The 12,400-nt window shown below is 52.9% G+C and overlaps 2 protein-coding genes across 2 annotated transcripts in view; one reads left to right on the forward strand and one right to left on the reverse strand.

Moving 5' to 3' along the window:
- RTN3 (reticulon 3) overlaps positions 1 to 4,102 on the forward strand; it is an 82,231-nt gene extending 78,129 nt beyond the window's left edge. Inside the window, exons 6-7 of the mRNA XM_003798580.3 lie at positions 790 to 848; positions 2,056 to 4,102. Coding sequence (XP_003798628.1) covers positions 790 to 848; positions 2,056 to 2,101 — 105 coding nt within the window. The 3' untranslated portion in view covers positions 2,102 to 4,102. The remainder of the gene's footprint in view (positions 1 to 789; positions 849 to 2,055) is intronic.
- Positions 4,103 to 7,291: 3,189 nt separating this feature from the next.
- CUNH11orf95 (chromosome unknown C11orf95 homolog) lies at positions 7,292 to 12,398 on the reverse strand (the record flags this gene model as incomplete). The annotated part of the gene is made up of 5 exons (XM_003798760.2): positions 7,292 to 7,743; positions 7,957 to 8,508; positions 8,747 to 9,136; positions 9,674 to 10,171; positions 12,305 to 12,398. Coding segments are annotated over 5 exons (1,986 nt in total), but the record flags the coding sequence as incomplete, so codon positions are not given.
- Between the last annotated feature and the right edge of the window lie 2 nt (positions 12,399 to 12,400).

Here is a 12,400-nt window from a genome sequence, read left to right on the forward strand (position 1 = left end):
TTTTCTTTAAGAAAATGTGGGGGCTCAGCACCTGTGGCTCAAGTGGCTAAGGCACCAGCCACATACACCTGAGCTGGAGGGTTTGAATCCAGCCCAGGCCCACCAAACAACAACGATGGCTGCAACCAAAAAATAGCCAGGCGTTGTGGTAGGCGCCTGTAGTCCCAGCTACTTGGGAGATGGAGGCAGGAGACTCGCTTGAGCCCTGGAGTTGGAGGTTGCTGTGAACTGTGATGCCACAGTACTCTACCCAGGGTGACAGCTTGAGGCTCTGTCTCAAAAAAAAAACAAAGAAAAAAAAAAAGAAAATGTGGGACATTTAGGACATAATGTGGAGTCTAAAGCCAGAAATTTTTCAAATACTTTAAAAAATTGGACATTATTTTCATTTTCTAGAGTAGTCGATAGCGATTATTTATTTTTTATTTTTTGTAGAGACAGAGTTTCACTTTATCACCCTCAGTAGAATGCTGTGACATCACACAGCTCACTACAATCTCCAACTCCTGGGCTTAGGCAATTCTCTTGCCTCCGCCTCCCAAGTAGCTGGGACTACAGGCGCCCACCACAGTGCCCAGCTATTTTTTGTTGTTGTTGTTGCAATTTGGCCGGGGCCAGGTTTGAACCCGCCACCCTCAGTATATAGGGCCAGCGCCCTACACACTGAGCCACAGGTGCCACCCAATAGTGATTTTTTAAAACGGGTCAAACTGGACGAAAGAATAGTGCCCTCAGGAAAATTGTTACTCTTTGTGTTGCCACAACTGAATCTACTTTTCTTCCTTAAAGACCCAGATTGATCACTATGTTGGCATTGCCCGGGATCAGACCAAGTCAATTATTGAAAAGTAAGTACATTTAGGGACCATTTCATCATGACATGTGCTTTCTCCCCAGTTATCTTTAGTCCCCTGCATAAAATTCTAATGCCAAAGAAAGTAATTTTCAGCCTGATAAAAATCTTGGTTAAGGCCAGGTACAGTGACTCATGTCTGTAACCCCCAGCACTTTGGAGGATTGTTTGAGACCAGCCTGAACAACATAGCAAGATCCTCTTGCTACAAAAGAAATAAAGTTAAAATAAGAGGGAACTACGAATATAAATGTCCAGACAGGTCTGGCTTGATGCCAAGATCTTCACCTGCTGTTTTTGCTTTTTTAGGTATATACTGGTGCTAAAACCAAATGAGATAGTTAGCAGGAATATATACAGTAGAACCTCTGGAACAAATTGGTCAGCATACAGAGGAGGTCAGCATAAGGAACTAGGGCTACTGTGCTGATACGTACATATACATGTGCTACATGTCTGGTCTATGAAAATTAGGTCAACTATGGAGGTTTGCTGTATATCGTTGTTGTTTATTCCTGATTGGTGTAAAATGGTCATAGTACAGCTTCAGATCTGATATCTTGATTACCACTGTTAGCTGACTTGGGTCACCTGCTATGAGATGTGACACTTGTGGAGGGTAGCCTTGACAGTTGTTTAGGGGAATGATTGGCCACAGCGATGGGTAGCTTTAATGATTTCAGAACACCTTTGCTAGAATAAATGGCAGCTTTGGTGTCCTGTGAAAGACTAGAAAGTCTTGCTAGCTTCTGTAGTCATGAGAACCAGGAACTGATGACCCATGTCCTCTTAACATGTTTTCATGGTGCCTATGGTTCCTTTTGTGGCACTAGTGGGTGACCTGGCATTCCTTTACCTGTACCTCACAGAGCCAGAGAAATGGGCTCTTGCACTGCCCGTGTGTAGAGCATAGTCAGCAGGCATCATGCCCAATACCCTCCTTCTCTGGAACCCCAGTGAAGGACCTAGGAGGTTCTGGGAGTGAAAGACGCAGGCAGGGGCAGTGGTGGGAGATCTTTGTGGATCCTGCAGGCTCATCCAGGCTAGACTCAGACCTTGCCTCTTTTCTTCCATCCCCATGTGAAATGAGAGAATGTCTTTCACTTTGCTTGAGCAAGTCCGGGGCTGTCTTCTAGCATCACTATTAGAAACCTAAAGCAAATGTTTATGCTTTCATCTTCATTTTTTTCTTTCCTCAATAGGATCCAAGCAAAACTCCCTGGAATCGCCAAAAAAAAGGCAGAATAAGCATCTGGAAGCCAGAAATCCAACAGTTACTAAAACACCATTTAATAGTTAATAGCGTTGTTACTTGTACTATGAAGGAACGTGCTCGGTGTCAGCTTGAGCCTGCATTCCAAGCTTTTTTTTTTTTTTTTTAAATTTGGTGTTTTATCCCCCTCCTTTCCCTCAGCCCTCAATATCAAGCACAAGAATTGTTAGGCTAAAAAGAGAACTTAGAACCCGAAAGAATAAAGAAAGAATGAAATTCATAAGATAAATCAATACCTTAATGGTGGTGGAGCTTTTACCTATAGCTTGAAAAGGGAAAGATTGGAGGTAGAAGAGAAAATGAAAGATAGAACACCATCTCTTGGGTCCTTCTATTCAATTTTCAGGACTGGTCTTACTCAGCTTCCCATTATAGTTTTGCCCTTGTTTTTAAGTTAAGAAATAATGATTAACTTATGAAGAAATTATTTGGGGACAGGAGTGTGATTCCTTCCTTGGGTTTTTTGCAGCCCTCAGATCTCATCTTCTGCCCCAAGATGATATGAGCAGCTACTCCTAATATTCCTCTTCATTTTAATGATATAACTTCCAACTCTATGAGTAACTTATAGATTATAGTGATAATTCCTGATTCCCAGAATGCCATCTGATTAAAAAAGAACTGAAGCAGAAAGTAGAACCAGAGAGGGAGTTACGGTAGCACTGTGGTGTCCCTCACTCAACCTAGGGAAGGAAAGCTCCACCATTTGGGAAGGTGGTTTCTGTGTCATTTCTCTTGGACACCAGTTCTGAGCATTAGTTTGAGAACTCATTCCCGAATGTGCTTTCCTCCCCTCTCCACCTCACCTCAAGTTTAATAAATATGGTTGTACTTTTCTTATTATGAATAAATGTCTGTAACTGCTGTACACTGCTGTAAACTTGTTAGAGAAAAAATAATCTGCATGTGGGCTCCTCAGTTATTGAGTTATTGTAATCCTATCTCAGCCTGTGCGGGGGTGGGGGGGTTTCACAAAGTGAAGTATGGAAACACAAAAAGCCTTTATCTTGATCTTTTCCCTGCAGCTTCATTTTCATATTCTGCATCTTTAGCCTGTGTTCATCATTTTAGCCTAAGGACCAAAGCCTAACTGGCTTGAGAGATTGTGTGTGTCTGTGGTTAAGACCACAAATTAGCGTAGGGAAGTGTTTTTTGTGGTTCATACAGAGTTTTAACTGCTTTGAGGCTAGCTTAATGGGTATTTTGAGGGCTCTTTCTTGCAAAAGGTCTTACTGGCACCCTTGCCATGGTCCAGGGTACTGCTTTGGAGACTGTTTTCCAAGAAGTTTTAGGTGAGGGTGGGCAGGCACAGCCAGATTTTGTTGATGATACAATTAAAAGGCAGGAGAACCACACTGACAGCAAGCAGGTGGAGGGCAACTGGGAAGCTTTGATTCCCATTTGAAGTTGTTTCTTCCTCCCCTTCAACATGAAAATGCAGCAAACGTGAAAGAACCTGCACTGTGAGTTTAAAGTAAGGCTTGTCCTGAAGTACTGTGCTGTAGAAAGTGGTGGGAGGAAATTTTCTTTCCACTTTTTTTTGAAAATTACTTAGGTATTTAGATGGGGAAAAGGTACCTTTATCTTACTGTATTTTCTTAACCCCCTTCTGAATTTTTTTTTTAACTGATTACATGTCATAGTAGGAAATGCATTCTCTGTCGCCCTTTGCCCTCCCGGAAGTCAATGCACTGATCTGTCTTTTTGGGCTTCCCCTCCAAAGGACCTCTCTCTGCACTGGAAGCCTCCACATCTGGCTCTTTTCTTTTGTTGCTGCTGTGTTTAGATAATTGGAGAGATCTTTGTGCCACGCAGGAATTTTTTTTTTTAAATATATAGGTGAAAAAATTACTAATGAAACTGTGTGCGTGTCTGTGCGTGCAACATAAAAATACAGTAGCACCTAAGGAGCTTGACTATTGGTTCCTGTAAACCTGCAAGTTGATGTGGTATTAATAAAAAAAAAACACAACACAGTGACTGGTGTCGTTCTGCTAACTTTATTCTTTATACACAGTTTGAGGAAAGTAAGATCCAAACAAGGCTTCCACTCCCCCATCCTCACTTTGGGGGCTTTAAAAAGCAATTAATAGTTGATACTGGTAAGGATTTCCAAGATTATGGAATTTCTACCTGTGCATTTGCTTTCTAAAAGAAAATAAGAGACCCCTAAAGGGATGACCTTATGAGAAAAATGAGGAGTGGAAAGGACCAGAGGCGTCTGCTGTCCTCTGGGAATGTTCCCTGCTTGCCACATGAAGCAGCCTGTGGATCACTCACAGCCATGATGCACTTAAACTGGGAGTCTGTCATGGAAAATGGGAACTAAATACATCAGGTCATTGCTGAAATTAGCTCTTGCCCTAAACTAAAGCTGCTATGACCCTTAAGCTGATTCTTAAAAATTAATTCAACATACCTCTTAGGAAACTTAGGCTGAAATATTCTTTAAATGACTGATGCAAACAACTTCACAAATACGCATACAAAAGTTCGAATAATGTCACTAAGTAACGTGGTATATAAATATGTGTTCAGAGTAACATTTACATATTGGCCATAATAGCAAGCATACCATTAACTCAAAAAAAAAAAAAAAAAAATGAAGAAACTTCACCTGTTCATGTCAGAATCCCAAGCCAAAGAGGCACACCTAGGGATGAGGACCAGCTAACCCCTGACTCTGACCTGTAACTGCAGCAGCACTTCAGGTCACTGGTGCACATTACTTGAGCTGCATCAGTGTCACTGAAGCACTTACCAGACTGGGTGGCTGGGGGTAGAGGCAAGAATATTTCTATCACATTCCTAAGCTGGTTTGGGGGCCACACTTTGAAGAACCACTGTCATGCTTTGGGGCTGTCTCAGTGAAGACAGCCACTCTGTCCTGCTGAAGCCTGTCCTTGCCTTCAGATGGGGAAAAACCATTCCTAATCACTGCCCTGGCTTACCTGAATTTTGGCCGTGGGCTTGGATGATTAGAATTAGCTGTCCCAATTTGCCTGCCTACTGTTTTTGAGCAGGCAAAGTAGAAAAAGAATATTCACTCCAGATCTGAAAACAATATGCATGAAGGAAAGTAGAAGAACAGCAGTGCTCAGCCTGGTGCCACCCAAAACCTGCTCCCAAGTTTGTAATACTGTCTCAAAAAATATGGAGGTCAAAACGCACTGTAATTCACTTTTCAGTTATCTGACAGCCCATTCAGGATCTTTCTGAATTCCTGCTGGCCTCAGCAACAAAGAACCCAAAGCCACTGAGCCCTGCTCCCTGCTAGGGAGGCCTTGGACCAGGCAGTAGTCAGCCCCATCTCTGGAGTTCTCAGTGGAGAGGAAAGGCTGCCGCCTGCACCCTCCAGCCCAGGCCTATGCCAAGAGCTGCCTTACAGAGCTCAGCCTACTCATCCCAAGCAAGTGTGCAGGTCTTTGAGACCCGCGGAGGCATAGCTGCACTAACAGCACATGTCATCCCTTGGCAGCATAGCAATGAAAAGAAACTGTAGTAATTTACCAGGGATTGGGAGGCAGTGTGGTGTAGTGCAAAATACACTGATTCGAGAGTTGGTGTTATTCTAGTTCTCGTTTTGTTCCTACCTGGTTGTGTGAAAGCTTTACCTTCCAACTCTGACAATCTTAAATTATATAAAAATGCTATAAAATACGTGGTATAAAATCCAACTCCCAACCAGGAAGAGCAAGAGGAGTGGGTCTGTGGCACCTGAACCCTGGGCTCTGGCCTGGGGTGCAGGGATGAGAAGCCAGGCTTCAGCTGTGCCTCTGCTTTCCCATCCACAAAGGCAGCCCCTGGCCCCTGCTGCCAGGGCTCCTTTCCCTCCAGACTCAACCCTCAAGTCCCACAGCTGACCTGCCAACCCTGACTCCAGGGCCGAGGAACCTGTGCCTGCAGCGGCCTCTCTGCGCAGAGCAGATATCACATCAGCATAGCTTACTAGGGTCCCACCCGCCTCTGTCCTCTCTCCTTCCTTTAGGTCCTTCCTCCAACACCTCACAGCTTATCTCTGACACACGCATAATAAATAAGACATTTGCACATAGGGTGATAGGGTCAGCTCTTCCCGCCCCCACCCCTTCATATAAAAGCATTAAATACAGTTTCAAAATAAAATACAAAGAGCAAAAAGGGCCTGATCTCAGGGCCAGCAGTTCTCCACAGGAGAATAAATCTATACATCCCTCTCGGACCTGCCTGGGAGATCGCAGGGCCCCTTCCCCGCCTCATAATGCCTGGCGCTGCTGCGGGGAAGAGCAAGGGGGGCCTAGGCCCGGCCCCGGGCTCTGGGGGCTGAGAATGGGTAGCACGTCCCCCACAAAGGAGAACAGGGATGGGGCGGGGAGGGAACGCCCCCAGCCGGGACCGCCAGTGTCCCGGACTCGGACAGACCCGGTGCCCGACCCAGAGCGCCCGACTGAGCTTAGGGGTAGGCGGAGGTCCGGAGGGCAGGAGGAGCAAAGGAAAAAAGTGCTAATCCCTTCACCCGACCTCCGTCCAGGAGAGGGTGGCTGCGACTCGCGAGGGTGGGACCGCGGGGCGCTCTGGCTCTGCCGGCCCAGCCTGGCCCCTCTCCGCCCAGGCCCCCAGCGCATGGCCCCGCCTCCGGCCCGAGACCCCGCCTCCCACAGAAGGCCCCCATCCGCAGTCGGGGCCTCCGAGAGGCCGAGAATACCAATTAGGAGAGGGCAGCCAGCAGCTCCCGAGCCGGGAGCCGAGCCTGCAGAGTGCAAGGAAGAGCCGGGCCCTCGGCCAGGGAGCGGGCCCGTGCGTCCTTCCTGCCCTCCCTGAGCCCCTCCCTCGGCCTTAATACTGATTGACAACGTTCCCGTCCCCGCCCAGCGCGGGAGCGCTCCGTGCTCACACGTGGAGGCCGCTTTGGCTTCTTGGAAAACGTGGGGCCCAATTTAGAGAGGGCCGGAGCTCTGGGGCCCAAGGGAAAGTACGCCTCCCTCGAGGCACCGACGACCTTGGGGACGTAAGCGCCCAAGCACCGAAGCTCCCATCTCTGCCTGGCCCGGCCCGGCCCGGCCCGGCCAGCGGGGGGGGCGCCGTAGCGGCCAGGACGCCCGCAACAGGGAAGCGCCCGAAACAGGCTCCAGGGGATCCCAGCCCGAGGGCCGGGCAGCACACAGGGCACGCGGCCCGCGAGTCCGCTACGCCCGGCACACGGCGCCTGACTTGAGGTCCGCGCCGCCGTCGCGCGGGGCCGGAGCCGGCGGCCCGAAGCCCTCGTGGCCATAGCAGCGCAGTGCCGCCTCCTCGTAGGCCTCCAGGATGGTCTGGCGCTCCTCGGGCGTGAAATCCATGGAAAAGGGGTGCACCTGCAGGATGTGCCGCTTGATGGTGCTCACCTTGAGCGTGGCCAGCGCGCCCCCGCACACCATGCACACCAGGCCGCGCCGGCTACCGTCGTAGTCCATCAGGTACTCGCCCCGCCAGCGAGGCTGGTAGTTCCGCCGCTGCTCCCGGCTTCGGGGCGGCGGTGGCGGGGGAGGCGGCGGCGGTGGCAGCGGCAAGAGGAGTCCCCCCGGCTCCTGGCTGTCCTCTTCGTCCTCTTCCTCGGCGGGCCGCTCCAACGGAGCCCCAGTGGAGAGTGGGATGTCGCCTAGTGAATGAAGGAGAAAAAGCGGCGCTGGAACTGGTGTGGGAGGGGAGCAGGCCATACCCCGTGTCCCACCTCCGTGATCCCTCCACCTTCGCCCTGCGACCCATACCCTAATTCTCCCTTCTACCCCAGCAGCGCCCAGCCCTCTCTCTCTGCCTGACTAAGGCCCTGCCCGCTCTCCCTCTCCACCTGCTCTGACCCGCACCAGCTCACCCCACCACTCCTCCTCCTCAGGCTCCTCCTCGTCCCCTCCCCCCTCCTCGGAGGCTTCGGCTGTGCTGGGGGCGGCAGGGCCCCGGGGAGACTCTGGGCAGGGCAGGCTCAGTGCCAGCAGATGGGCGGCCTTCTCGCTCCACTCCTGGGCGATGAGGGCCTTGACCAGCCCGCCGAGGCGCGTGGAGCCCGGGTGGCGCTGGCGGATGTGCCGCTTGATGGTGCTCATCTTGAGCGAGGCCAGCGAGCCCCCGCACACCATGCACACCCGGCCGCGCCGGCCGCCGCCCAGCTCCATGAGGTACTCCAGCCGCCAGCGCTCCTGGTAGTGGCGGCGGTGGCTGAGGCCCGGTGGCAACCTGCCCGGGACCCCCACCCTCTCGCCCTCCTCCAGCTCCTCCTCCTCCTCTGCGGGCCTGGGCCTCTCAGGGACCCAGCCAGCCTCTTCCTTTACGTCTGGGGGGCTGAGATCCTGAGAGGAGGAGGATCCAGCAGCCGGGGGCGAATCCCGGCTCCTCTTTCTGGTCAGGTCCTGGGGGACGAGGTCATCGTCTGTTGGGGAAGGGGTGAGGGAGAAGGGCTCAGACCACTGACTAGGTTGCCCTTACCCACGCAGAGGGGTCCATCCTTGCTCCTCACCCCAGCCCCAAGCTAGAGGCCTTGACTTCTATGAGCAGGGAGTGGGAGTGAGTTCCTGGCCCTCAGCCAGAAGTTCCTGCCTCCCAGTTTTGGCCACAGACCCCTTGCAGCCCTAACATGACAGGGCCTCAGCTTAGGATGGACCTCGCACCTGGTGGGGAATGGGTGAGTTCAGACAGCGAAGCTGCAGGCTGGCCACCCCAGGCCTGCAGCAGGGCACTGCGCTGGGGACCGCTGAGCCCCAGGGAGCTGGGGTGCACCTCCAGCACATGGGCACGGATGTCGTCCAGGTGCAGGCTGGGCAATGCCCGGCCACAGGCCATGCACACCAGCCGGTTCCCCCGCGGGTCATAGTCCATGAGACACTCAGCCCGGAACCAGTTCTGCAGGGACTCCTTCAGCCTCCTCTCCATGCGCCGGGCCCCCAGCCCCCTGCTGCCCCCGGCCCTCCGGGAAGCTGAGAGGCGCAGACGCCGAGCACGGGGTGCCACTGGGCCCCCTCGTCGCTGGCGCCAGCAGCCCCCACCAGCTGGGGCTTTGCCTGAAAGGGTTGGAGGGAAGGAACTGAGACACTGCCCTCTCAGGGAGCCCCCTGCCACAGCCAGGTCCTTCACAAGCCTCTCTCTCACTTGCTTATCAAACTCAGAGGCCCCAGACCTAACCTTTGCCCTTCTCTTCCTCTCCCCTCACATCTGACCTCCAGCTCTCTAAATCCTCCTTCAGACACTCTAACCCCCTCTTTTCCTCCCCCAGAAACAGGATCTAACCCCTGCCCCACTGGCTGATGAGTTGCACCTTTCCAGCACCCTCCCAAGCCTTCAGCAACCCAGCCTGGCCTCCTCACTCCTGGCCTTCCCAGGCCTGTCCCTCAACCTTTACTCTTATTAATCCTGCACAGAGCACAAAATGACAACACTACCAGGAATGTCAGAGCCCCCCCCCCCCAATCCTCCCCTATAAACAGACCACACCCAGAGAAGGAGCAGTAACCTCAAGGAGACCAGCTAGTTGGCAGAGAAGCTGTCCCCATGTGACCCACTGACCACCTAGGCCCCTGCCTCTCCATGACCTGTATTACCTGGGCCCTTGGGAGGGCAAGCTGGGAGGCTGGCCCCTTCCTCCTCCTCCTCTTCTTCTTCTTCCTCCTCCTCCTCAGTCCCCTGGACCCCCAGGCCCTCAGCCTCTCCGCAGGTCCCCAGCCCCAGGTGAGCGTCCCAGCTGTTGCTGATGACTTCTTTCTCCCGGGGACTCCAGTGCAGGGAATAGGGGTGCTTTTGGCGGATGTGCCGCTTGATAGTGCTGAGCTTGAGGGTAGCCAGGGAGCTGCCACACACCATGCACACCATGCCATGCCGTGCAGGGTTGAAGTCCATCAGGTACTCCAGCCGCCAGTGGTCATGGTAGTAGCGCCGGTGGTCACGGCCAGGGATGCGGCTTTTTCCAGGTCTTGAGGCCCGGGCCTCACAGTGGTCTGAGTATTTCCTGCCTGAAGATGCTGGTCCCCTGGCCCTGGAGGAGGGCAGGGGGGTATTCCCCCAGGACCCCAAGGCACCCCCTTCCAGCTGAAGATCTTGCCCTGAAGAAGGTGAAAGGGAGACAGTTTTCAATCTCTGATATCCAGGGAAAGAAGTCAGGGCTTTTTAAAGCCCAAGAAAGAGAGGTGAGGGTGGGGTGTTCAGGGGCAGGAAAAAGGATGTAGGAGAAGCAGGGACCCAAAACATTGGCTCTTTACAAAGAGCAAGGACTCTTTAAGAAAGGATCAAGAACAAAAGGATGCAGGGCACTGGGCAAATTAGCTCTAACACTTTTTTAAAAATTAGGTGAGAGCCAAAGAGGCAGCCAGCTCTGTAAGGTGCCCTTTTTGGACGGGAGCTGCAGGGATAAAGCCAGGAGAGTAGCAGCAGGCAGAATGGAGTACAGGCAGAGGGCTGAGAGGAACAAAGGGGGCATCTGTCTGCATCCAGGGCTACACACAGGACCCACCCATCTGGGGCCCCAGGAAGGAGGGCCACACCCAAAGTCTTCACCCTTTCTCCAATAATGCCTCAAACACAGGCTCTTGAGAGTCCCATTTGAGGAAGAGCTAAGCATTATCGGTTCCCCAAATATAGGCTCCTGCACCGGAGAAATCCCCAAGACAAAGCTGTCAGCACCTCCAGGGGAAAGAGCTTCTCAGACCAAGACTTCCCCTAGAGTCTAGGGGAGCCACTGACCCTGAAAACGGATGTCAGGAGGGCCACCAGAGTGGCTACTGATGACACTGCGGCAGGGAGTAGCCACCACCCACTGGAGTCTATTAAGTCTTTCTGGGGATTTAATTTTTGCTCTGGCAGGGGGTCAGCCACTACCCATGCCCAGCAGTCAGAAGAGCAGGAACTGGAGAGGCCCAACTAACCCAGTAGCATTTCCTTTGCCAGAAAGATACCCAGAGCAGTCCCCCACTCCTCCTACAGTCTTGACTCCTTTTATTTAGAAAATGGTCTCCTGGGCACATAAGCTACACAGGCAGGTGCTGGTCATTCTCCCAGTGGACAATCCCAGGGTCACAAAAACAAAAGACAAGATCAGAGAGGGCTCCTATCACTGCTGTGAGGGTTTTTTGTTTGTTTCAGTTTTTATTTTTTTAAGTAGATCCATAGAATCTATTGGCTTCAGAGCCATAGATCTGGGTTGGAGTCCTTGCTTTACTGTTAACTTGCTCTGTGGCCTGTGACAAGTCCTGTCTGCCCTCTAGGCCTGAGCTTCTTTGTCTGCAAAGGCACTGGATAGCTAGCTGGTCTCTGAGCATCCTTCCAGCGCCGGATCCAGGCTAGTCTGAGCTAGGTTGGCCCTTTAAGAGCCGAAAAAGGGGGAGGAGCTGAGGTTATTTAAAAACAAAAGGGGCTGGGGAGATTCTGGGAGGGGAGGGACAGGGAATGGAGTCCAGAGATTAGGGCAGAGTCTCCCGAGCCTGGACGGAACCTTCTCTGGTTTTAAGGCGTTGACCCTGCAGCAGGGAAACGGACTCTGCAGAGCGAACGGGGATGGTTCCGCTATAGTTGACAAATTAGGGCAAAAAAAAATTTTTTTTTAGAAAAGAGATAATGCCCGGGCTGGAGGACGTTATGGGCGAACCCATCCCTCTAAAAACTGCCCGCAATGGGGGAAGGTGATGATGGGCCCCCGAGGCACAAGCTATGTACTTTCCTAGGGAAAATGTAGAGAAAAAGAGGGTGCTTGTCTTTAACGAGGCCACAAGAAAAGAAAGGGATCCGGATTTCAAATAGCGGAGTTCCGAGCTGAGCTGAGCTCCGCCGGGGAAAGACACCCGAAAGAGACCCAGGATATGGACAGACTTTTAAGACAGCAGGTTAAGGGAGACCACCTGGGAATATGAAAGAGAAAGGGGCGGGGGCTGCCAGTCCACCAGCTTGGGGCCCTGCTGCGCCTTGACCTTTGGGCCCCTCCGACCTGGCCCCCAATGCTGGGCGCACAGAGCCTTTTAAGGAGTAGAGGAGCCGCCCAAACCCCCGGGGCCGGGCGGACCCAGGGAGCTGGGCGGGGGGCTCCCCTGCTGGCCCTGCAACGGCAATCCGCGCCCACCAGGTGGCGCCCCCGGCTACCCGGCCCGCGTCCCCCCCTTTGTTCGGCGGCGGAGAGGGGCCCCGAGCCGCAGCCCTCCCCTCCCCCACACCGGGGCCCCCGCCGGGCCACCGGTCCCAGGTCTTACCTCCTTCGTCGTCCTCCGGCTCTGCGCTGCTGCTCGATCCGGCGGGTGGCAGCCGTCGGCTCCGTGCCGAGGCTACTGCTGGCCCGGGGCCGCCCC

The sequence above is a fragment of the Otolemur garnettii genome, unplaced genomic scaffold (genome assembly GCF_000181295.1).
Source record: "Otolemur garnettii isolate 467f Iridium unplaced genomic scaffold, OtoGar3 scaffold00140, whole genome shotgun sequence".
Taxonomy (NCBI): domain Eukaryota; kingdom Metazoa; phylum Chordata; class Mammalia; order Primates; family Galagidae; genus Otolemur; species Otolemur garnettii.